We start from the raw sequence: 26,160 nt of genomic DNA on the forward strand, positions 1-26,160 counted from the left end.
CTATTAGACTTGGGCCATCGAATGGCTTACTAGACTTGTCGATATCACGCACTTCAATAGTCAATCCTCACTACGGGAGGACGATCCGGATGGCATTTGAACCCCAGTTCTGCTGTTGCTGTGTGTTTGAAGACTAGCCCTTTCCGTTAGTGTGGATCCTATAAATTTATAATCAGTTTTAAGTAATTGAATAACAACAGTCAAATTTAAATTGAAATGATTCTAATTACAAAACGTTAAAAACAAATTAAAAAATCCATGGACCTTAGATAATGGGTGTTTTTATCCTCGCTTTGTAATATAAATTTTTGAAAAAGTTCTCTTATCATACATTTTTTAAAGTAATGTTAAAAAAAGATGGCCAATCCTGGCCGTCAATCCTTTTTTGATTGACGGCCAAGCCAGGTATTGTTGTAAAGTAATATTTAACCTTGATTAAATTTGAAGCTTTAAAAATGAGTGTTTGGAAATAAAATTCATACATTTGCCACCAATTTGTAGGTTACGTGTATGGTTTGCTGAGCACCTAATGAGGAGGAACTGAATAGACACCTAGTGAAGTTCCCTAAAGTTTTTTGAACTAATTTTTTAATTTTACGCAATTTTTAAGCTACGAACAACATAATCTCAGACTGATTTCGGTTTTCTCGTCATACAATACGCTTTAAACTCATTGAGCTGTTTATGTTCTGCTCTGTTTTCTGTTCGCTGCTTCATATGTGTGACACATGTGATCCCTAATGGTTCGACGATCGTAACACAAACAACACCAATTACTACCGCCGACCTACATTTTTTATAAGCTCCTACCGTTGAGTGATTGATTGGTATGTAATTTAATATTGTGCAAAATACTTCGATGCAGCATTTGCAAAATCAAGATGTGCAGAAAACTGCTGGATTGTGTGTGAAGATTTTTCTCAACACTTAGACGCCGATTGATCGATGGCCTTTGATGATGTGCCGACCAATGGCTTAGAGTTTTTTTTCTAGAAAACTGCGATGCTGATTGAATTAGATCGAAATAAATTCAGTTCTAGTCAAGTGGAAATTTTTAAATGAGATTAGAAATCCCGTCCTATGCTGGTGCGGACTTGATTGATTTACAGAAAAAAATGAAAAGAGAAATGATTTACATGTTGTAAAATTTAAAATCATCTATCGATACGGAATAAAAACAAAAACAGCAAACATATTATTCGTACAGATATTGTTTTTCTGCATTTGGCTTATTTATAAATAAATTGTCGCTTAAGTTCTGTCAATCTAGAATATTAAGAACACCTTAAATCTTTTCTTCAAATTTTCTTCTACTCTAGTCCTTCTTCTACTTTATAACATTCAAGATCTGTAAACCTAATCGCTTATCTAGGCCAATTTGTTTTCGATTACAGTGACCAAGCTAACAGCCTTTACGGATGTACTACCGCGTGTTATTGGTGCCGTACATTTATCAACACCGAGATTAAAACTTTCGGCTAGCAGCAATCAAACAACCTGGCACAATAAAATCAGTTTTGTATCAAGTTTTGAAAAGTGCCATAAATTGTTTCCTATGATAGCCCGCGTTTGATTGATTTTGCAAGCTCTCTTGACGTATTGGTCTTGTTGGAATGATAAAAGTACGCACACAGAAGGACGATTAAATTGGTTGACCACCATGTTACCAGTCATGCCATTAGAAATTATCTGTAGACTTAAATTCAATCATCATTGAATCAGTTGCGACTTTGTTGCACGGATTGGGCATGTGATCGGCGCCACCAACGAAGAGATAGCTATGAATACAAGCTTGTTATGGCATTGTTGTTTTGCTTACTTTTTCTTCACAAAAAGTGCATGAAATATTTTTTGTTCAGGACCACCCTATCAGAAATAAACTTTCTAGGCGTTTATTTATTTTGTTTTGCGCAAAACAGTTCCCCGCATGGTGGGCAATCATTTTCCACCAGTACACGCACACCAGAAGCACAAGCGCCACTAAGTTTGTTTGTGTTGAGAAAAGTGGTACAAAACCGTTCACCCTTTTGAGAACGTCTTAGCGAGAACGATTTGATTTCTCATCACCTGCAGTACGATATGGTGAGACGGAGTGAGTAAAGCTTTCTCAGTGAGAAACTCTCTACCCTCCGGTTGCTAGGGGTGAGTTTTTGAATAGCTTGATGAGGGCTATGAGAACACGCATAGTGAGACAGAGTGAAGTATGCCTTCTCACACAACATGTTTTCACCCCTCTGGTTGCTAGGGGTGAATCTCTCCCTGCTCTGTGTCAAGAGTAGTGCGAGAGGGCGCGTTTTTCTCCAGCTTCTCGCAGTAGGAAAAAACGAGCAAGAAAGGTTTCCACGTGAAATAAAATGGGGTAAAACACGCGTTCCAGCAATGCCTCGTCGCAGGGCGTGGCTACTGGTGCTGAAATCTGTTGATCTTTTTGACGGTTCGAGTACGCTTATCAGTGCTCGATTTTGTCAGTGTTCGTTCGCAGCGGAACTAGGATTGTTGTGAATATTTGCGCCCTTTGCTACGCGGACGCGGTTGGTGGAGTGTTTGCTGGTTACGGATTGTGGCTCAACCGTGGTTTTTTCGTTCGTCTTTTGCTTTTCCGCAAACATCAGAGCAATCCGCGTGCCGTATCAATCCCGGGTCTTACGGGTTCGTAAGAGAGTAGAGTGAGAGTAAGCTTTTCGAGCGATACACTTGCCGGGTCGATACAGTGTTAGTGAATGTAGAACCAGAGGGCAGCTGCTACTACCAGCAATACCAAGTCAGAAGGCTTCCGAACATGCAACGGGTGAACGACGGAAAGAGATAAAGATCTGCGAAGCTTTGGGATGTGCACATTGCCGAGCGGCTAGCCGGTAGGAAGCAGATGGAGCAACGTCAACAACATTACTCATTCCACGGCAGCAGCCGCTGAATCAGCGGCAATCATTGAATCTTTGCCGAGCCCACATCAATGAACGGCCAAACAGTAGCGAACTGAACTCTGACGAGGACAGCGGGCGTAATACGGAAAAGTGCAAACACATGCTTTCAGTAGTCAGTCGGCAAGAAGAGTGTGCGTCTGGTGACGGAATTGTGCTGATCTGGAAACAGATGTCGCGAGTGTGATGCCTTCGGCGTATGAATAATGATCTGGTGCTGCTCTTACTGGGCAAATGTATGTTGGATCAAGTTTGCGTTATCTTGAATGTGCCTGGGTGTGCTTCAATAAGTAAAGGTGCTAAATAGTGAAATTGAATAAAGAAAGTTGCAAGCGCAAAATACATAAAATCTGTGAAAACCAATTCGGTGTGACGCGTTTGATGAAAGGAATTACTAACAACGGTTGGTCCCGACGAAGGACCTGTGCAGTAATTGAGAAGCTAGTGATTCGAGGAAAATCGTCTGAATGATGGAAGTTAGTGAAGTGCCCCAAATGCATCAACAATCGATGCAATCAATATCACAGCAACCGTTGCAATCTCAACTACCGTTGGATTTTAGTGTCACGATGGTGAATATTAAGCTTAACAATGTCAGCATGAGTCCGACCGGTGCCAATAATAACAATAACAACATCAGTGTGATGATTGGCAAAGGTGGAACCACGGAATCTGTGGCCGTAACCGATGAAAACAAGGCTAATTCGCTGAACGGAGTTAACATTTCTAGACCGATGAGTCCGAATGTGTTACTAACGGTGAACAGTAATCCTTCGGTAAATGGAAATGGTAGCAGCAACGGTTCGTCGACGACGAGCGCGTTCAAGGTAGTGACACCGAGGGGAAAAGCCGACGGTAAGTGTGATAAAGCGACTTGTGATTTGATGCAATCCCAACCTAAGCTCCTAGAGAACACCTTGTGGAAAAATCTTAGTTTTCTGCAAATTGCATAAGCAACGAGATTTGCAGTTGCAGAAATAGTGTGCTGACTTTATAATGAATAAACTTGATCAAGATTCCATAACGACATGTTTTTTGGATGTTGCAAACTTTATTTATAAAATGAACAGCAGGAAGGATTTGAAAATTTATACTAAAATACTGTTTCATCGACAAAGCTTCGAAATAGTGCGCCGGCGCATCGGTCCGCCATTGCACTCAAGTTATATTGTATGATGTGGAAATTTGTTGACGAAATGAAATTGATTGTGAAAACAAAAATGAAATTTATCAAGGCCATAGTAAAGACAGTAACAATAGTAAACAAAGTTTAGAACGATTTAAATATTTTGTTCGTTACAATAACTTAAAGCGATCGATAAAATAACTTTGTTAATGCTTTAGAACGATTACCAACGATTACTGACTACGATTTACACAGCTTAAAGCAAATCGTTAATCATCTTTTTGATGTATGACGTTTGAATATATGACGTTGATCTTGTTGAATAAATTTTGTTGCTGCATTATTTTTCGAAATATAATTTTATACAAAGATTTTTGTTCTCGAGTTTACACTAAAATTTTGTTGTATTTTTAACAGTTGCGGTAAACTAAAATTGTTAATTCGTTTCCCAGTTTACATTACTAGAGCTGCCATATTTTGAGCTTCATAAAATCCTCATATTAAAACGCAATTAAATATATTCCTCTTTGTTTTCCTTTAATGACAATGAGAGCAATTCAATACATTCTTTTATCTGTAGCTTCAGAACATATGAAACTTCAATCGTGCACTTCAATCTGATAATTTAGTCTTTTTGCCAATGGAAGAAAACGATAAAAATGCAACGATTTTTAAATTAAAAATAAATATCCTTCCTTACAGAAGTAAACACATTTAAAAAATATATATTTTTACAGCAAAATGCGTCGCAAACATGCGCATTGAAAATGGATTTTTCAAACGAAATCGTATTTGTATGCAAATTTGCTACGCCTTGGGACATTATCATACCGGAGATGTAATGAAAAACGTCGCGCCAGTTTTGTGTATGATTTTGCTTGCAGCTTCTCAGTTATAACCTAATTCTCTTATTTTATTTATTTATTTAATTACATGTCTTACAATATTTCTTTCATAGAAAAATATAAATGTTTAAACTATAATTTGTTCACAGTAAACCCCAATAAACTCTGAGGTGTCTTACGGATTGAATTTTCTTCAATAACTATAACACAGTAAACATGTGTAAGGCTTATGGAACAACTCGTTTTAGGCATGTTAAACTGGTACCATATCAATAAAAAGAAGGAAATTTATTTCCAAAAGGAATAAAACCATATTGCCATGAAGAAGGATTCCCTCATTCGACACACTGATACGATACAAGTTTTTATTTATTACTTCCACAAACGATTCTGCGCTTTTTGAGTCAGTTGGTTGGAAGGGACCAAAGCAAATGAATGATAGGTGTGAAACATGCGTCAAGCGTTGATATCGCTTGCGTATATTGCAACAATATGTTCGTAATACGATTAGAGAAGTGGTGCGGTTGCAGCACCACATGTTTCTTTTGTCGATCGTTAACCACGAAAAGTATGAAATAAATATGAAAAATAAACGAAAGTGCTGATAAGAGTACCACTGCAGTAAAGCATACATTCGTCTATGATTGCTCTGCAGGGACGGGAATCGATTCGAGGCAGAACAATCGAGGTAGCAAGCTAGCGAGGAACATTGGTTGTAAGAGGAATCGATCGTTCAAATCGTTTAAAGAGTAAACCACACTCTTGATATGTCTGAGATCAAATGTTGACAGAGGTTGAAAAGAGCGTTTCAAATGCGAAATTAATTAATAGTTAAGTTTGACTCTTTACACAACTTATACAGAAGTAATAACTGCGTCGGTGTACTATTACTATTATACTGAGAAAATTCGACTGATCATGACTAAAAATGAGCATAGCCTCGCATAAGCCCTTAATAGTTTCCTCGATCTATATCACTGAAATGCGAGACTCAATGTTGAAGTGACTAAATGTTATCGAAGGATTTTCCAACTTCATAATTCACCTGTAAGGAAGATTTTAGCCTGCAAGTTGCTAGAGCATAGAGACCGTCCTCGGACATTCTGAGGTGTGCTCTCGATAGTCTACGACCATTCAGAAGGTATCTGATTTCATCATGGGAATTGATCGATGTCTCCACGCCGGAGCTAATTGATGTTTCCCCTGTTGTAAATGATGCTGTGATGATTGAAGTTGAAACATCAGTCTAGCTGCTGCTGTCTCAATTAATTATTCATGAACCTGTTGCTTTGGCTTATGAATATCGTGCTTATGACAGATATGGAAGTGACTTTGTTGCAACAAGTGCACACTTGTACTGCAATTGGAAAAAGTGAAATGAATTATTAATGATGTTTCCAATTCATCGATGGAAATATTTTCACTTCCTATGGACCCACCACCATCATACATTCAGAGCGGCCCATTGCCGGCCCAGCAAACAAACGCTCATTTTTCTGCATGGCTTCTCACGGCTGGCAGTGAGTGAGTTTTAAAAATCCTTATGCTAATTAATAGCTCATTAAAAGTATTTCCATAAATCACGGCTAGTGAGCGAGACCGAAGGTAATTTGTAAGCAAACTGTCAGTGATTACGACAGTCATTACATGGCAAGTCAATCTATTTTAAGTAAACAGTAAACGTCACTGTAACTCGGTGGGTGTTGAGCTGACTTCAGAACTGACTCGGCATAGAAAATGGCATGAACTGTTGGCAAAGATGACTTAATGGGGAAGTCTTCCAAATGCTAGGAGAGTCGTTACGTAAAAATGTATATAATGGTTTTTCTTTTCCATTTTTATGAATGAAACATCGTGATGAAGACAGCATGAACTTGACATAATTATACAGCATGAATGGAACACGCTAAACAGCCGGAAGAATTTACTTCCCCCCCAGCTGGGAGAACCGTACCTCGCGAGACGTTCTATTGAAGCGACAGAAATAGAATAATAACAGATGCACATCGCTAAACACATGTGATCATCCTGCATTCAAGCAAAATATGTGACAGCTTTGGTGTTAGTTTTTTGTTGGCCTGAACGCCAATCAATCGGGACGGGGTTTGAGTGGTGCGTGACCAGGGAACCATACACACACACGCCTGACTTGAACTATGCCTGAAGCATAGTACTAGTCAGAGAATCAACATGTGCAACAGGCTGCTGAAAAATGCTGCTAGCTCTACTGCAAGAAACAGTCGCACTGTTCGTAGAGCGAAAATGGAATATTCGATAAGATAAGTTTGGTAGTCAGCATTAGCTTCCACTTTTTTAAGCCTATACATGGCTTCGACTCTTTTCAGCTCCAGCAGTGAAACTATTGGGTTGCAGCTCTGCAAACTATGCTATAAATCTTATTGTTCACATACTTCTAATCAACCAGAAAAACAAATGTATCGCTTCAATTATGAAGATAATCTCAAGCAAAAAGCGTGTCAATGCTGCTTTGCTTTTCAGCAACCAAGATGGGGAAGTTTGTTTTTGTCTTCTTAAGTATTGTTTTCTTAGACACAGCATGGCTCCTATTTTATTTAATCGAAGTGTTAATGAGTTCTAGAACATGTGGTTTCGAGTGGTTTTTTCTTGCGCTTTAGATGGACAGACATGAAAGTGTACGATATTTTGCCACACTGTCCTCATGAGTTGGTGAATAAAAGAGTAGACTGATGCTCATTCACTGGTCTGGAAGAATTTTGTTTTTTGCTCAAACACTTTCAAAACTGGCAGACGTTGCTAACGCACGCCTATGAATTTTTGTTAATGGCTTTGCAGATCCGGTTTGGAAAAATGAAATGGCTTTAGATGTCATACATGTGTAGCTATTCAATGGCAAACTTTTAAATGTTCTATTCATTATTCATTATGTCACTTAAAAATGTTTTTTTTGCCTCATGAGATAAGACCTCCAGCTGAGATGTGGCGTAAATGTTGGCTTAGGGAAGCTATATAAACCATTTTTTTCACTGGGGTGGCCCAGTGGTGTAGGCGACAGTGGTGCCGGTCTTCAAACGGCAGGACTGGGATTCAAATGCCAGCTAGACCGTCCCCCTTCATTGCGGATTAACTATCCAACTACGAGGTATCGGCAAGTCTAGTCTAGCCTTAGAGGTCGTTATGCCAAGAAGAAGAAGTTGATTGATAAACAAAGTGACCCTTCTCGAAACAGCAAGAATCCAGATATAGATAAAACGGAATCCTTCTAATAAATAAATAAAAAAATAATCTGAAAAAAAAATTGCATCAAAAATCACGTTCAAATACTTGCCGTGCGGAAAAGTTTCCAGTATGTTATCATCCTTGATGAGTGACACAGGGATAAGAGAAAACAGTGAATAACATAATGTTAAAACACGTTTCAATGGATGCTACAGAGATGAAATACTCCCACTAGATAACTCTGCCAGCCACAGTTACGTGAGCTAACCTCAAGCGAATTGGGCATGATCACCAAGGTATGCATCCTCCTGACCAACGACTGGAATGCCCTCAAAAGCACCATACCAGCGTACCGCAAACCGGACGAAATCTACATTTCGTTCCTATCGGGTGTTTCTTTTCCAAGATTGTTCCTTTGCTTTCGGACGTTGCCGTATGCAGACACTTAATTAAAAGCAGATAGCAGTTAATTAAGACAAAATAAATTAAAGCACCGCCAGTGGAAAGCACTGATGTAATTTTGAGTGTGTCACTTCATCGGATACAAATCTGCTTTCGTCGGCAAGCGCCGAATGACCCGGCGTCAAACATGCGATGCAATATAATTTCCCAGCGAATATCCGCCGGGCCCGGGACCGATTTCAGCACCGGTAAAAGGTAAGATTTTCCCTGCGAAAAAAAGCTTCCAGGACAAAAAAGAGGAAGAGCGTATTCTGAATACAAATATGCAAAAGGAATATAAATGAGCTGACAGGATCTGGTTTGGCGCTATTTCGCTGGATTGTGTGTGCTCTTAATCACGTTTAGTAAGATTTTTTTTTTTGCTGGCGTAATCTTTTATCCAATATTCCGGTGCAATAAAAGACTGTTAAATGGTTCTTTGGGGAATACGTGGCAAGGTGAAAGCCGCACGAGAGTAAGTAAGATTGGTAAGAAAAACTTACAATTAAAACATATTTATGTGAACGAGCACGAGAGCATAAGACCGGGCGAGGAAACAGAAAATCGCCAACGGCAAATCTTTTGAAGTACTCTGTTTACGAAAATGTTTTATTTATTTAAAAAAAACTTTGATTTTCTTTAAATCTAGAAAGCTAAAAGTAAAACATTAAACTCTAGGACTCTGTGCTACCAATGTATGTACACAAAGAATAAAGAGCATAATCATAGAAGCAGGTTCTCCATAGATATCACTAAAGCACTAGCACTAATAGAATTAGCCAGAGCTCTGATTACGTGTGTGATGATGATTTTCTTCCCCCAGCTATTATCTTCACTCATCTCCAACTCAACGAAACTGATCCAGGGGATGCGTCATTCTACTCAAGCAGTTTCGTTCGTACATTCGCTCGCCACTGTTTAGACGTTTCATCTTACACGTCATCATCTCAGCGTATTCGTCGTGTTCGCTTCTTTAATTGATATTTGGCTTTATCTGCAAGTAAATTAAAAGAGATTTGCCGCCAGCGGAAACTGCCAATTGAAACGAACGAGTGTCTGTTGCATTAGTGCTGTTGTGCCAGTGCCAATGGGTAGTTTTTCTTTGTAGCCTTTCATGTTTCAAATCACATGAAATCCATGGAAATGTTGCATACATTCTTCGTAGAGTTTATTGAATCCATTGTTTCTGCAAACCGGACCGGATGGTGTGAGATAAAGGGCGTACGTCATTTAATTGATTTAGTAGAGTGTAGAACATCCTTGCATTGGTCCGTACGCAGAACGGATCATGAAGAAACGTTGGAACGTTTTGTGCAGTGCACAAATCCACTTGAACGTAGTCAAATATAGCTTGGTAGCAATGAGAAAGGGATGAAAGCATGCACACCTCTTGAGCAGACATTAAGCATGCGCTTTCGAGGACATTCAGCTTTGCCCTCGTCATACCGTTGACGCTTTGGACGTCTGTATATCGTTGGTGAAATGGCATGGAAGTCTGTTTGAAGTGCGAACATAAATGGTCAGATGCTTTGAGTAGTTTATGTGCCCTTGTAGAAACATGGAATTGAGCATTAACGTTGACTGTTGCTTTGTTGATGGCATTACTCTTAGGTTTGTTAGTAAGAAAATCTGAATAATCGATTAAGCAACAAATGTTGCTTATGTTAAACCTTTTAAGATTACATCGTTCAACATGATCAGTGACAGTTTAGACGGCATTCCTTTAGAAATCCATAAATAATTTTTCGAATAAGCCTTTATCATCTCATAAAATTTCTTCTTTCTTTTATTCTTCACACACTATAGCACCGACTATACCTGCAAACGGATTCTCGCCTTTAATTTTCAACAATGATCTGCTGGTAAATCACTATCGCCGTTTGCTTCATCCAGCGGCCGTACCCCGACTTCCGAGCGGTGCCAACGGTTATAATGATGTGCCTGACAATCCACCCAAAATGGGACATAGAGGTAAGAAAGGGAGATTAACCTTTGAAGCAATCAGATCGGATCTTCCGTCAGTTACTCAATTACTGTCCATTTACCAATCTAATTACTGATCATATGACGGTCGGCAATTTTTAACTCTTTTAATAAACAAATTTTTTTTGTTTGCTATTATATTATCGCCATTATTCTTATACAATTCTTTGTGAAGTCAAAACAAAATAAACAGTCGATAACATAATGACAATTTTCAATGCAATAATGTTATGAATCATCTCTAAAGTAGGGTAAATTAGTGTTATGGGATGCTCTCCTCGATTACTGTTAGGACTCATGGGTGGCCTTCGGTAACGTTTTCTTGTATGTTCGGTATAGGACAAACCCGAAACCATACCTCACGTGTCAATGATCACCATGTGTTTCTAATGCTGTGCGTTGAAGTTCATCGCTCGTTTTTAACGACTGTTATGGGCTATAGATTTGCTACTGGAACTGGTTTTACTTCTCACCGGTAGGGCAAAATATGCTCAACGTGTGTGGGATCGCACTGCAAAACGGGTTGACTTTTACGACTGGTTTGAGCGCGTGTTTTCGAAACCGAAAACATTCAACCTGGCTTTCACTATCTTCAAAATGCTCAGGAAACTACGACTTAGTGAGTGCTAACACAAGCGTTTTTTGTTGCAAATATATGTCCAACAGGAAAACAGATTTGTTGCTTATCAATACTGCTGAAATCCAGACAACAGTAGTAACAGAAGAGGAAAACAAGCTCTTCAACTGTTCACCATCACCCAGTGAGCGCACGGCAGGCAATGGGTGTTGTTATACAGCTCAGCGCGTTGGATACAAAAATGTCGATGGCAGTGATTGGCACCAGACAGTCACACGTTTTCGAACGGACGAACTGCACTCATCGCTAGTCTTCAGCAGGCATCAGCCGGTGCTGATTGTTTGAACAACGTTTCGATCGTGAACGATTAAATTGTGCTTTTAAGTATGCCTTCCAGCTGAGTCCCAAGTGCAATAAATCATGGCTTATCAATGTAAGTTAAGGACCAGCGTTCTCTTTTTTTTATTGCATCTCACCTTTCCGGACACGCACACACTTATACTGCGGTGACAGTCATCTGCGTCTCTGCAATCGCAGCGAACACTGTCCGATAATTTGTCGCGCCCGACGCGCACACACGGCCTTGGTGATGGCGGTTGGGCGCGAAGCGCTTCTAGAATCTGTTCAACTGATCCGGTTATCGGTTTTATCAATATTTAGAGAATTTATTGCACCTTTAAGTAGCTCAACAACTGCCTTATGATGCGGCCCAAAAGCGTTGGGGAATGCGTGTAAAATGATTAGATTGCTTTCGATTGGGGATTTATTGAATGGGTTTCGATTGGAAAATGACAATGCACGTATTGCAATGGTTTGTGTATAAAGTTCATGTGTTACATTGACATGCGGTTTGATTCATGAAAGTGTAGAGTGTCAATAAAAATGAACGGGTTCAGATTTTGATGTGTACGTGGACCTTATTTCCACGGGCCTTATTTAAAGGGTTCAGATATTGAATTTTAAAAGGTTATTTTTCACCAAAGTAAAACAAAATATTGTTTTTGTTTTAAGTTTTCAAGATGAGAGTTATGAGATTTAGTGGACTTTGATACTTATCGTAATATAATTAATAATTATATTAAAATGATGAATGAAATAAGTTGCACAATGTTTCCATAGACACATATCCAACCAACAAAGGTTCGAATTTCCGCTGTCACTTGTTGATAAATGGATTCGAAAGCTGACACAAATTATGTGAGAACAAATTCTTGTAGAGAACTGTGAAGTCATCCACAGTATCACACACAGTGGGGTGCTGTTGAAAAAGGCACCAGTTTAGTTAACCTTTAAAAGTGTTAAACTGATTTGTCATCAACCATCGTACATGTCACCAGGCATCAGGATCTTAATTAAATTCCATTCGACAGCACTTCCCTCTCTGTCGGTTGCGCTTGGTACAAATTAAACCCTTTCACCGGAAAGCAAAAGTTGGAATTTTCAATCAAAAGCGTTTGGATTTGTGGGGATCGTTTCCGTCCTAATCAAATCGCAAAATTGGACAGTATATCGTACACGCAATCTTTCGCTGCTTCAACATTCAACTCCGTCATTGTTGGCACAAGACCTGCAACCATGAGGTAATGGATAAAACGCCCAACCCTAATCTACGCCACTCTTGGGAATGCAACACTGCTGGGGTGTCTAGCGTGGTAGTTAGAATCCGCTCGACCGAATAACATTCGTGTGATTCGGGTCAGAATTTGTACATGCGGCACGCCATATAGCTGGATTGCGATAGATCACGATATGTAAATAAATATCATCCAAATGTATTTCACCCTTATTGGTGAGGGGTGCTACTATAAAGGGTTGAATAGATCCAAAATTTGTGCTCAGTAATAAGGGGATCGAATGGATACATCCTTACTGTAGACCCCGGGAAATGATACACATTGGAGTTTGGAGGGTGTGTCCTCTTATGCATATTATAATTTACTAGAAGTTGTTGCATATCAGGAAACGATAAGGAAAAAAAAACTTGGATTCGTTGTGAATTCTTCATTCCTTACTTACTGATTTTGACCTAGTAGAGAAGATTGTTAGAATATATTCCAGGAAACGATGTTGTTTTTCAGTTGGATTCTTTTGATTCATCACAACGAATCGTGCAGAAGCATTGTTGATGAACAACAGCAAATCTATGCTAATTGAACTTAATTACATGTCATTCAGTTTCATCAATATTGCTAATTGAATCGATTCGTATCAGCTCTTCCTGAATAGCCTGTGTCACTGGTTTGGATAGGGCAACTTTCAACGATACAAATGCTGCTGTTTCAGTTACTGAAATTTGCGTTGGATTTCACCCCCACGAAAGCATTTTTGAAAAAAAAATACTCATTTATCGAAGCTCACCTGCGCGATTTTAAAGATTTACGCCATCGGTGAGCCATGGATTAAGATGAATGAAATGAAATCTGATATTGATTTAGATTTCCCTCACAAACTCGTACCAGTTTTAAACAGCTAAAAGCTGGGGCCGAGATTCGAGTTTCGGTGGTATACGCACATAACCCGTCCAAATTGAGTAACTTTACGAGCTCCCTTTTTTTACAAGCTGTTCAACACACTACGCTAAATCCTTTTTCACTCCTGCAAACGATAATGAACAATCGATTACTATCGATACAAGGTTTACGGGGGAAATCCCTGCGTAAAGCTTTGTCCACCGAACCCAAGCGATAGGTGCTGTGATACCCGGATTTAGACTTTTACGGCCACAACCCAATCGACGGCAATATCAGCTGCTATCGGACTTATGAAGTACGGCCACCAAATCTTGTGCCATAAAATCAAGAATTACTTCAACAGCTTAGCACTTCTATAGCTCGCTCCCGCCCTAAATCATTATCGGTGCGATATTAACTGGTGCGATATGATGTGCTTCGTATCAGCAGCAGTTTCAGCTAAAAGTTGGCAAATAAACAACACTGGAGCTGAAATGTTGAAGACCATGGTATCGATCGGGAGCGGTATGCTGTAGAGTTTTCATCCTATAATTGTCTGTATAATGTATGGATTTTTCGAACAGGAGGAAATTGTAGATGATTGTTTTTCCTTTTTTTGTTAATTAAATAAACTAGCCTCCGTTAAATATCTCCTAGAGCCCGCCAGGCTCTTCTATCCATCTAGTTGTACATATTTTCTAATGGACTCAATTGTAATTTTTTTTCCTTTTCTGCAGACGAAATCAAGTTCGGAGTTAGCCGTTTGGTTAAAAACGAATCAGAGGATGAAGACAACAACAATGTTTATCATCACCCTTCCCATCATACTCAACAACATTTACCCCTGCATGCCACCCATCTGCAGCAACAAGCCTTGAACGGTCAGAAGCTGTCCACATTATCAAGTGGATACGACTCGAGTGCCCTCAGCAGTCGATCTCGGTCCCGCAGTAGATCGCGTTCACGTGATCGCTCAACCCGCTCACGATCCTCCTCCATCGAGCTGGAAGTCGACTCACCTCCTCCGCCGCGGATTAACCCTTCCCCGACGACCGAAGTTCCACATGTTCCAAAAAACTCCGAAGCCTTCTCGGTGTCGGCGTTGCTGAAGCGCGAAGTCGAACCGAAGTCAAAGTCTCCCCTTTCCAATGGATCATTCGATTCGATTAGGTAAGGGTTGAGATATTTACTACTGCTTTCACGATGATTACAGTGAGCAATTTTATTCTACAGGCCAAATTATACCCAATTCTACGAACAAAGCATCCTCAACAGACCCTTGTTTCCGCCGTTTCCGTTCTTTGCTATGCTGCAACAGCAAGGACATCAGTTGAACCCGGCGTTGGCAAAGTAAGCTTTTTTTGTTTTGAAACAATGTTTTCCAAGTTGGGTTAGAGATCTGATGATTCGAATAATTGATTCTAGCTATCACCCATCAACCCCGGAGGATATACTGCGGTTACGTCACTTTATGACACAAAATGCGGCGGTAGCATCGGCCGGTGCTGGAGGAGCACATATGGACTTCAGTCACCCACATCACCCTCACCATTTGCTAATGCGACCTGGTAAATAAAATACACTGTTGCTTATATTTGCAACGCTACCGATAAGTATTATTTGTCTAATTTTCTATTTCCTCTCAATAGATGTGCACCCACGCAGAACTCACAACGGAAAGCGACCGTACGCCTGCGAGCTGTGCAACAAATCGTTCGGCCATGAAATCAGTTTGAATCAGCACAGGTAACAAGTTTATGCACATAATTTAACTTAAAAATATTTATCGCCAATGAATTACTTCCAAACACCAGGGCTGTGCACAATGTGGAGAAAGTGTTTGAATGTAAACAGTGTGGCAAAGCCTTCAAGCGTTCCAGCACGCTATCGACACACCTACTTATACACAGCGACACCCGGCCGTACCCTTGCGGGTTCTGTGGGAAACGATTCCACCAAAAAAGTGACATGAAGAAGCACACTTATATTCATACCGGTAAGTAACCGTGTCTACAAAACTGCATGTTGGGCACTAACCAGTATTGGGGACAGTATCAGATGAAAATAGAAATTCAATCACTGCGCTTAATAGATCCGTTCCATGGAGGCATGAATAATCGTCAGTAATTGTTTCAATGATTGATCGAAACAGAATTCGATCTAACTTGCAATCTATTCAATTACTTCGATCTCCCCAATTCCCTATGCATAGTGCCTCTGATTTCGGATCGCGTGCCCGTGTCACTGAGCTGCAGTCGGACACCAAGTCGTCTTTCAGCTAATCATAATTGCTATATACTTCAACCTGCCAATTGCACTTTGATTCATGTAGCTGGGAAAGGAAAAAAAAAGCTCGAAATCTGCAGGTTCTCTATTGGCGTGATATCTTCGAATGCACTCAAGTGACACGTGCGTGCGGCAATGACACACAGCGTACACAGAATGGCAGGCCAATAATGTTCATGACGAATAAGTTATGAACGTAACTTCTTCATAACTGGCACATCCAGTACAACAAGCGCTAGCAAAATCATAACAAGTAAATTACCCACCCATTGCAGGACACGTGTCGCGTACTTTACGAGCTTTGGGACATTATGACGGGCTAAAAGCGAAAGAAGCGTTGGTTTGCTTTGTAGCCAGACATCTCAGAGTACACGGTTTTGAAAGGGATGTTATTATTCGTTATAATTTCACATCACAAACAAGTGTAACGCTTGTGTTTTTAGTAAATCGCGTGAGGTCGTATTCCAGTGTTGTGGCGCAAGCGACACGAGCTATTCGTCCAGATTCTGAGTGAGTAACTGAGCACTGTGGGAAAATGAACCTGTTCCAGGGGTTTGATTGTGCATTTCAATGTTTCTCACAGCCAAGGGTCAACAAGTAACGAAGGCAAGCACTTACAAGTCTGTTCGAATTCTCCCTATCTGCACATGCACTCTTGCTCGAAAATACTGCCAGATTCGCGTGAACTTAACGTGTTTGTCTGGTATTGTTATTTGTTTCATCAAAAGTATCAAAAATCATACTTGAACCAAGATGTATCTAAAGGGCTAATATTATGCATTATTTTCACTGTTTATGGTTGCTTATGTGCTTCAACACAGTAGAAGAGCATTGCTGTGAGTATAGCATACGGATCTTATAAAACATCTCTTATGGGTTCTTTACTCCCTTGTTACTCCATATGCCACTAATAGAAATTCTGGGCATTACAGATTTTTGAGTACGTAATCTTCTGACCCAAGGTAGGGAGCATATTTAGCGTGAAATAAAAATTAATCGTTAAAGATTATGAAATTACTCTCTACAGTAACTGATCGAGACATATTTCTTCATTCCGAAATAGTGACGTTTTCAATTTCTTGAATGAAAACGAGGTAGTTTCGTAAAATTTTTGTTTATGTTATGTTATATTAATCATGGTTTTTTATCACAAATCAAATATATCGTAATATCTACCATGTTTTGTCATCAACAGACAGACATTCATCAGTTATTCAGAAGGATTTCCTTATGATAATCATATCTTCTTAGAATGTTGGGATTTACTTGCTCCCAGCATAACATTTAGAACTCATGGAAATTGTTTGATTTTTTTCCTGTTGTAGCAACAGTGATTGAATCTTTTATAACTTAGCCATGTTTAAGATGAGATAAGAGAACGAATTAAACAAGATGAAGAATGGCTATACATAATCATATGATATTTTTTTGTATTGTATCTTATTTGGGTAGAGTTATTTGTTAAAGGGTTTTGATTACTAATGTATATAAGTACGTCAAAAAACTTGATATTTTAAATTGAAAAAAAAATCCTAAAATAATCTATTTTCGTCGACACATCCTTTGATTTACAATGCACTTGAGCAATCACAGATCATGGTGCGAAAAGACCATTCACTAAGTTAAAAACTTTTCAATTACGATTCTAACCTGCTACAATGATGCAAAAGCAACCAAGTATCAGGGGTGCTTCCAGCACACGAGCCCTACCGCAATGAAGTCTAATTGATATCCCGCCGAGCAACCGTACCCGCCGAGAATTGTTAATCATTTAGCGCCTCTATTTTTCGAGTGTTGTGGAGGATTAGGGTGTGAATCGCAACATACGCTCACACAAAACGGTAGGGTTGTTTAGTGCGGGGCACACCCCATGATGTGATGAACGTCTTTTAAAAAAATATACCATCACCAGTAGTGACCAGGAGTGTATTGAAGAAACATGAAACATTCATTGAGGGCTTTTAGGATACGACAATTTGGCCTTTGGTTACAGTTCCTTTGCAAACAGTTATCAAAATTGTGTGTTATACGTAAGGTTGATTATCATATATTTTGTAGGATAAAGGTTTGAAGTCTACCATAATATTAAAAGAAGAGCTTGAAAAGATCTCGAGTACAGTTTAATCCATTTTTTTATGAATAACGCTAACCAATGCAAATTGTTGATGGGAAGATGGGAATAAGATTGTTTTCCCTACATTGTAGACCTTTATCCCCGGAGGAATTCGAATTTCATGTCACGTGTGAAAATCGCGCCCCAGAAACTTGATACTCCTGAGTATAAAGGCACACCAGCATACAAATATATTTACTTAGGATAACAATCGAAATATTGAATTACCCAATATATACTTAAACTTTATTTTTCACGGAAGCGTTTGCTGCTGACAAAAACAGTAAGCACTGTTACTCACAAATATCTTGGTCAGCAGCAGTATTGATTCTTGTGCAATTTCCTTTCCAAAATCTTCGGTATTTTAAGATCCCACATGCCAGAAAAATACTAACACGATGAGTCGATAGAAACCCCTGCTGGATTTAAATCTCTGGGAATAGGTTTATCAAACATTAACAAGTTCAGCTTCCCGGGTTGCTATCGAAAGTACATTCCACGTACATGAACATGCTCCTGTTCCCCATTGCTACACATTTGCCCGTGCTGGTCGGAACTGGTCTCAGATGTTCGTTGCAAAATGAAGAAATGAAAATTCTATGATTTTATAACCAGGTTGCTCGGCGGACTAGTGCCTTGGTTGCCTCGTTGTTTCATAGACGTAGCCATACTAGCCTTTCGGAGGGTAAAACAGGGCTAGGGGACAATCACTCCAAACCTTTCCGTGTGCACATTGGATACTCTGTGCGGTTTTTTCGGTAAACTACGGCCACCCTGTAGAATACATGCATGTTGCTATTCACAATGGATACATGTTGTCCCAAGCGACTAGCAGGAGCGGTTTCCATTTCTTGAATAAATCTAAAGCATTCACGATTTGAATTTTTTATCACATGATTCATGCAGAACGGTGAAAAACTCCTTTGCCCGTTGTAGACTAGCTAGTCTTCTTTTTTGAGTATAGCTTTGTCTGGGGGCACTCTTGTTCCGTCTCGTCATCCAACACTGTGCCACTCTACCCTCCACCAAACCATCATAACACTGCAATCAACCGTAACACCATCTGAAGTCTCCCCAAGCAAGAGGCTTCCATTTTGCCAGGATTTGATAAATATCATCAACATCAGTGCCGTCAGTGCCGCAGTGAATAGAAATGATTTTGGCATTCAGTGATCCATCTACACTTCCCCCACTCAGAAGAAAACTCCAACTCTTGGTAGTTACGTGTGTGTGTGTGTGTGGAGTTTTTTTTCTCGACACGGACGATGTATTGGGATTTGATTTCGTTCCACTGCTGAAAAGATTTTTGCTCAACAACTTCCTTTCACCAACATTGCTTCGTTTCAGTACTGTTGGATTGTTTCGCTTTGATCACACTAACACAGCAGCAAATGCAAGCAAGTGTACGAGCACTAGCCATTTAACAGAACGTCTTGATTTCGATTCTCTTGAAAGATTACGGTGCAAATCGAATGCGAAAAGCAGAAAATAGAAACGAATAATTGAAAGGCGAGAACAGCTCCATTATTGACTCAACACAAGGGGCCATCCGTCGGCGGGAATAGCATGCTTGGTCAGTTCATTTGATGGCAGTAGAGGGAGAAAAATGTTAACTCACCCCTGTCGAAAGCAGGATTTGTGGAAAACCGACCATCCATGGTATTACATCGCGACAGTCTTGATGACTATGTTGTCTGATGTGATGATTGCTGATGAGTGTTTTAAGATACTGATGAAGATCGTTTGAATATATTAAGGAATTGAGGACCATCCGGTGAATGGTTCACATTAAAATGGTTCACAAAATAATATCATAAAATAATTCCATCGATTTTAGGCATGTAGGTAGCGTATGAATATGAAAACTGTTCCTAAGGGACCAATGGAGAATGCTGGATCCCAGCCGTTCCCTTCATAAACAGCATAATTCAATAGAATTGCTTAAGAAAAGTGTTATTTATTTACCGATTCACTGTTTTTTTTTATTTTTTTTTTATTTCGTTTGATAATATAAAGGCACGTTTTCAACAAACACTTCTTCAAAGGTGTCTGGAAAGAGAACAAAGTCCAATCAAGCTGCTGTGATTGGATGCATTATTGACATATTTATTGCGCCTGTGCAAGAACTTCATACTGCGAATATTGAAATAAGGGCTTCGATTTCCCTCATCCCGGTCAATCCGATTTATATAAGAATCCGACAGCAAAAGGTTGCGTTACAAAATGGCGACCGTAAGATATTGCAACACATTGGTGAAAATTCCTCCTTATTGTCAATATAACTATCGTGAATATTGGCTATTACTAAAACAGCTTTGACAAAGAATTCGAACATATAATGTAGTACTAATTTAATTCTAAAGATCTTCTTAAATTCTCTCCTGTTGTAAAGGAATACCGACGGTCTTTTTGCTCTCCGGAAATCCTTTTCGGTAACAAATTATATTGCACGGTTTCAATTCTAATGGAAAGCGACGTGAGGATTGTTTTACTTTGCGCCTCATACGCGACGCAATCTGGCAGTCTCTATTTATCTAAATTTACCGGATTTCATTTTCCTCTGATTCAGATTCCAGTTGGATTGATGATGGTCCCAAAAATAGAAAAGATGTTAGAGAAAACTCAAAACCCCACTGCGCTGCTCTTCTCGCGCAATCCTCCCGTTATGTATTGCCTGCCCTGTTCAGCGAGGATGATTCCATTCCGGCGAACTCTCTGGGAAATGGTTGAATTTTGAAGCACCAAACACATTGCTAAAACAAACTCAACATTTACCCACGAAATATAGTACGCTGCTAAATGTGGCACACGCGGTCACGGGTTTGGGTTGGCAACCTGGGCGAAGGGGGAAATCAGAATCCGAAAAAGAAATCTTGCCTGCTGAGCTTGCTGGAAATGAAACACCCGTCCGGTTATGTACGAATAAGATAGATACGAGAGGGTGCGCTTATGTACAATGGAAGAGGCGCCTCCATCACCGACAACGGTTCCGTGCCTCTGCTCCGTATGATTATGTACACCGCAAGCGGAAGAACCGACACATGGCGAGAATGAAAAGTAAACCACTTCCTTTGCTTCCCGGAACCGGACAGCCACAGTACGAACACACAGAAAGCACCCAGCATGGGATACAAACTCATATGAAGAGATTTGCCCCGCAGGCTTAGCTTGGCAAAAAGCAAAAATGTGATAACGAACATATAGATAGAAAAAATGCTACCCCCAACGAAATAAAACTGTTAAAGAGATTGTGCCGCGCATTGATGATTGCTATCGGTGTGTCTGTGGCAGCAGTCATTGTTGCTACGGAAGACGGTGATGGTGATGATGATGATGATAAAATGGAACGTTCACACTCACACATTGATATGCCCACACGGTTTGCTCGTTATCATCGTCATTGATATCCTTTAGGGCGAGAGACTACAGGGAGAAATCGGCGAGTTTCACGGTGCTTCGTTCATGTTCTATCCTTGTTCTGCGCGAGGTCAGCACAACCAACAGCGCGCTATCACAAACACACGTGCTCGAATGTGCACATAAAATGTGCTCTGATTCTCGACCGAGAGTTCAGCTCCGGTTCAGGCGATGGTGCGCCATTTGAGATGCGATTTTTTTTCCACCGGTTCGCCACCGCCACACCTCCCTCGCCTGGTTCACCAGCTGCTATCATCACGCCGTTTCATCGTCAATCTGGAGCTGGGGACACGCGCTTGTGCGCTGGGAGTTTCAATGATACATTCCTGCTGTACCCAGGGTGGGGCTTTGAGGTCCCCAGTGACATGGGGCCGGTATGGATCAGATTGCTCTGTCGCCAGATTGCGTAGCGACTTGGTTTGGCAAGAAGTTGATCTACGCTATCATTCTGTAGATCTTCGCGTTCGCTTGGTCTGGAAGCTTGGAATGGTGTTGGGGTTTTTCAGCTTTAATTGAAATATTTTACTTACTCTATGTAACCCAGTTATCTAATGAAATTCTTTTCCATTTTTGACCCGATTGCAGTGAGATTTCATTACGATGGTTGGAAAACTTAAATTGCGTTATAATAAAATGCGAGAAACCAGACCTTCTCGCTTGTACATATGTACTTTGCCGTCTCTACTGCTTTCCTGCAATCTTTCCCCCAATCGAGATTGAGTCCCGTGATTCCGACAAAATGAGACTGATGATAATGGTTTCGGATACCACATAAAACTACTCGAATCGAGTCAAGCATTTTCCTTTGCTGTCCTTTTCTCTCTTTTTTTGCCTGGCTTTCCCTCGTCCCTCGACATCATTTCCTCCACGGAAGGAAGCGTTTGTATTTGTGCAATCCGTTTTCCGTGTCCACCCACTCACGCGCCAAATCAGTGGGAGGATTGAGATTGAGCTTTTTCTTCCAACCTTTCCGCCGACCCGCCCGTCATACGTCGACGACCTTGGAAGAGAGATCTTGTATGTCTGTGTGATAAAATATACAGGATTTTCCACTGATTTTATATTTATAGCCAAACGTGTAGCCTTTACGAGTGTGGTACGGCCATTTTTTTGTTGTCGCTTCTTCTGTATGTGAATCCGTGGATAGCATTCCTGGGGATAACGACCCAGAGAGTTGATTCATGTATTTGGACACTAAACTCCTGCCAGGACTGAGCATCATTTATTTGGTTTGCCGTGCTGTTTTTCTTGCGTCTGCCTTTGCGGACTTTCGGGATGGTTGTTAGGATTGCTGCCAGTCCGTCATTCTGTAATTTGCCCAAAACCTTCGGTACTAATGCTGCCAATGAGTGTTGATTTTTGGTGCTCCTTTTATCAGGGTAGAAGCAGTATGAGATAAGGCCGACCAGATGACGACGGGTTCGGCAATGTGGTACACAACACGTGAACGTGGCAGTAGGGAAGTTTATGTTCTTGTCTTTTTTTTTTTGTTTTGTTATTTGCTCACTTTTCCTGGCAGTGTGGCTGTATATTTTGCTTAATGGAAAAATCAATACACTTTTCTCACCAACACACTGCTACGTTAGCACATGATTGAAATGGTTGACCGGGATGGATCTGTCGGGCCGGAGTAGAAGAAAGACGATCGCCTGGGTCAACGGTGTGTGGGCAATGGTAGTAAAACGTGAGACAAAATCAGAACCATTTCGCCTGGCACAATCACAGGGCACATCAGCATCGCCGAGGCTCTGATTTAGGTCGTCTCAGATAATTTCCGATGGAAATAGATTTTTCCAGATGGGTCGTGTGCGTTTTTTTGGCAAAGGAGACAGACGATTCGGCGTCGGCCTTATTTTTTACGATCATCACAGCATCGCCGGCCGCCATATAATAGCGAACACGTTTATTTTTGCGTGTCTGAACGGTTGAGACCCGGACGGTTTGGGTATGATGCCGTTTAGGGGGTTCGAGTTTTATTGCGAGTGCTAAAATTGACAGAAGTAACATAAAATAATCGTTTTAAATATTTCATATTTTATGATACATTTTCACACTGAAATGCGACTGTGGCTGTCATAGTAAAAATTCTTTCCTCCAAAATCGTTGTTAAAAACCGATGTGTATTTGCTTTGATGGGCGGTAGGTTGTAGAAATTGCAATAAATGTAATTGGAGGTGAGCCATATTAGCTTATGTATGTCAATTTATGGAATTCAAAGTCACGGATTTTATTAAAAATTATAAGAAAAATAATAAGGTAGGCGTTAAGCCGTTTAATAATAGTTGGGATTGCGTAGAGAATATTGTGTGAAATGCTTACCAAATTAGCTTTACTTAATGTTAGTTGAACGTCTTCAAAATTGTGCCTTTGTCACAAGACGTTGCTCTACACAGCCACGGTGTTATCGTCGCGCCGATTCATTTTATAGTTCATTTTAATTTAAATCTTTGCATTTTACCGTCCTCGAAAAGTTTTTCCTTTATGGTTAATGGTAGCGGGATCAGATTTAAGATTTTTGCCTACCACAGCTTAACATCGTTTGCCTGTCGTCTTGGTCGCACCAGCGTGCAACGTTAAGGGATCGTTTGTTTGCCATTAACAACAGATGAAACCTCTAAATTGCCTCCAAAATAGTCCTCGTTGGTCGTAAACCAAAAGACGGGCTTTGGTATGGACGGGTATCCTCCTTCAACTGCAATCTTGCAAAACAGACACCCATAAATACTAACTTTTTTACTCTCTTTACGATGGATCCCATTGGACGGGCAAAATCTCCTACAATCCATAAGATGCGGATGAGAACAGAAGACAGTGGTTTGTGGCTTTTATGTAATTTTAAGTGACCATTTTTAAGATGACATAATTTGGAAGTCATGGGCGAAGGCGTGTAGTGAGCAGGAGAACTCAAAGTATGGGCACAATATTTCTTAAAGATGGCTTCTTGTTGCACCCTCATTATTCATGTTACTTATAATCGTGTTGTGGATTCTATTTCGACATACAATTTTTACAAAAAATTATAGGTTGTAGCAATTTATGAAAAATTTAAGTATATGAATATGAAAAATAGCGATTGAAAATGTCTCGGACACTTGTTTTAAACATCAATAGTACCTAACACTTCTTCTTTAAATTCATTTTTCGTTCACAGGCGAGAAACCCCACAAATGTCAGGTGTGTGGAAAAGCCTTCAGCCAAAGCTCGAACCTCATAACGCACTCGCGCAAACACACCGGCTACAAACCATTCCAGTGTGAGCTCTGCCACAAAGCATTCCAGCGAAAGGTGGACTTGCGACGTCACAAGGAGACGCAGCACACGGAAATACGCACCATGGTCAACTAACCCAAGGCCAGACCGGAGTTCACTATGACAGCGATCACCTCGGCTAGCTCCGGTGCTGGATGTTTGAGAGTGCCGGAAGATGGGCACAATATCGTGATGCTGCCTGGACCGGACGAGTGTACAGGAACGGTACGGACACTGTCTCCTGGTTCAAGCGCTTCACCGAAAACGGTCCCAGGGGACGTTGGAGAGTTTATCGTGATCGACTGATCGTACGGTGGATACCGGTGTTGGGACAGCAAATTTGTGTTTGTAAAGTGTGTAAATGCGTATTCAGTGACGTAAAGAGTAGCTTAAATATTAGATGTATAATAGTATACCACTAGCATGAAGGTGTATCATATTTTCTGTTAAATATTTTATGTTTGCGATATTTCGTATCCGGTTCCTTTCATTGATAGATGTAAGTGGGGTGTAAAAAAAAAACGAAAAATACGATCAAATGTGTTACAGCATGACATACCTTTCTTCGTGCAATGTCATCCGTGTCATCCAAAAACTAGCATAAGCGAATAGATAGGAAGTATTTGTGAAAGACGTATTCGAAGGAAACCTCTCATTATAAACCATTATTTTGCCTGTTTTCTGTGTTATCCAACGTTAAACAAGGGTAAGGTCTAACAGTGCGTAAAAAACCTTAATGAAATACATGTTTTTTTTTTAGTTTATAACTAATTATTGTTGGACACGAAGTATAGACCAAATTACGCAGACTTAAGTGCGTGTTGAAAGATCTGAAATATTCGTTCTATTGAAATCGATGGATGGTATGTGTAGACCGGTGTATGTTTGTTTGTGTGGTTTCCATTGTACCAGCCACTCTGACTCTTTTGTATTGTAAAACAATTTAGTTCTCTGTTTTCTAAACCATTGGTCATAGCAAAGAAGGTGCAATTCGTAAATGTAAATGTTAACAAAACAATGAAACCATCTTGCACAACATACAGAAGCTCACACACACTCTGAAAATCAACACAATAAACATAAATGTGCAATTTTCATAAACCCCTTTAGCGTGAACTGTTGCACCCCGAACTGTCTGGACGGTTTTGGGTGTATTATTTATGGATCCGAAATATGGGACACACGCCATGGGTAGGTATTTATGAATATTTGTTTAATTTACACACATACGCTTATTGCGCTGGAGTCGATTGAGTCTAGTCTGCCGCACCCAATATCCATTCGCTGATGAAAAAGTGTACATCTTTACCCTTCCGTTGCTTAATTTTATTGTAAATTCTACTTCAACTCTCGCTATATGGCGTATGCTTGATTCTATAAATGTTTGGAATTTATTGCAACGAGGTCGCATGGCGAAGAATCCTAAGCGGGGTTTTAACTGGCAAACACTGTTTACACGTTTATGGCGCTTGGTAAGCACTAAGACAACGTGTTTTCCCAAGAATATATAGCAAATTACCTTTACTTACTTCTTGTTCATAGTAACGTTGATCG

The 26,160-nt window shown here is 40.2% G+C and overlaps 1 protein-coding gene across 1 annotated transcript; it reads left to right on the forward strand.

The window, feature by feature from the left end:
• The first annotated feature begins 3,381 nt into the window (after nucleotides 1–3,381).
• On the forward strand, nucleotides 3,382–24,762 carry LOC126564420 (PR domain zinc finger protein 10). Its single transcript, XM_050221462.1, has 8 exons — nucleotides 3,382–3,776; nucleotides 10,338–10,502; nucleotides 14,279–14,711; nucleotides 14,775–14,891; nucleotides 14,967–15,109; nucleotides 15,191–15,287; nucleotides 15,356–15,537; nucleotides 24,509–24,762. The coding sequence occupies exons 1-8, from the start codon at nucleotides 3,389–3,391 to the stop codon at nucleotides 24,700–24,702; spliced, it is 1,719 nt and encodes a 572-aa protein (XP_050077419.1). The 5' UTR covers nucleotides 3,382–3,388; the 3' UTR covers nucleotides 24,703–24,762.
• The last annotated feature ends 1,398 nt before the right edge of the window (nucleotides 24,763–26,160 follow it).

Source organism: Anopheles maculipalpis, chromosome 3RL, assembly GCF_943734695.1.
Source record: "Anopheles maculipalpis chromosome 3RL, idAnoMacuDA_375_x, whole genome shotgun sequence".
NCBI classification, from domain to species: domain Eukaryota; kingdom Metazoa; phylum Arthropoda; class Insecta; order Diptera; family Culicidae; genus Anopheles; species Anopheles maculipalpis.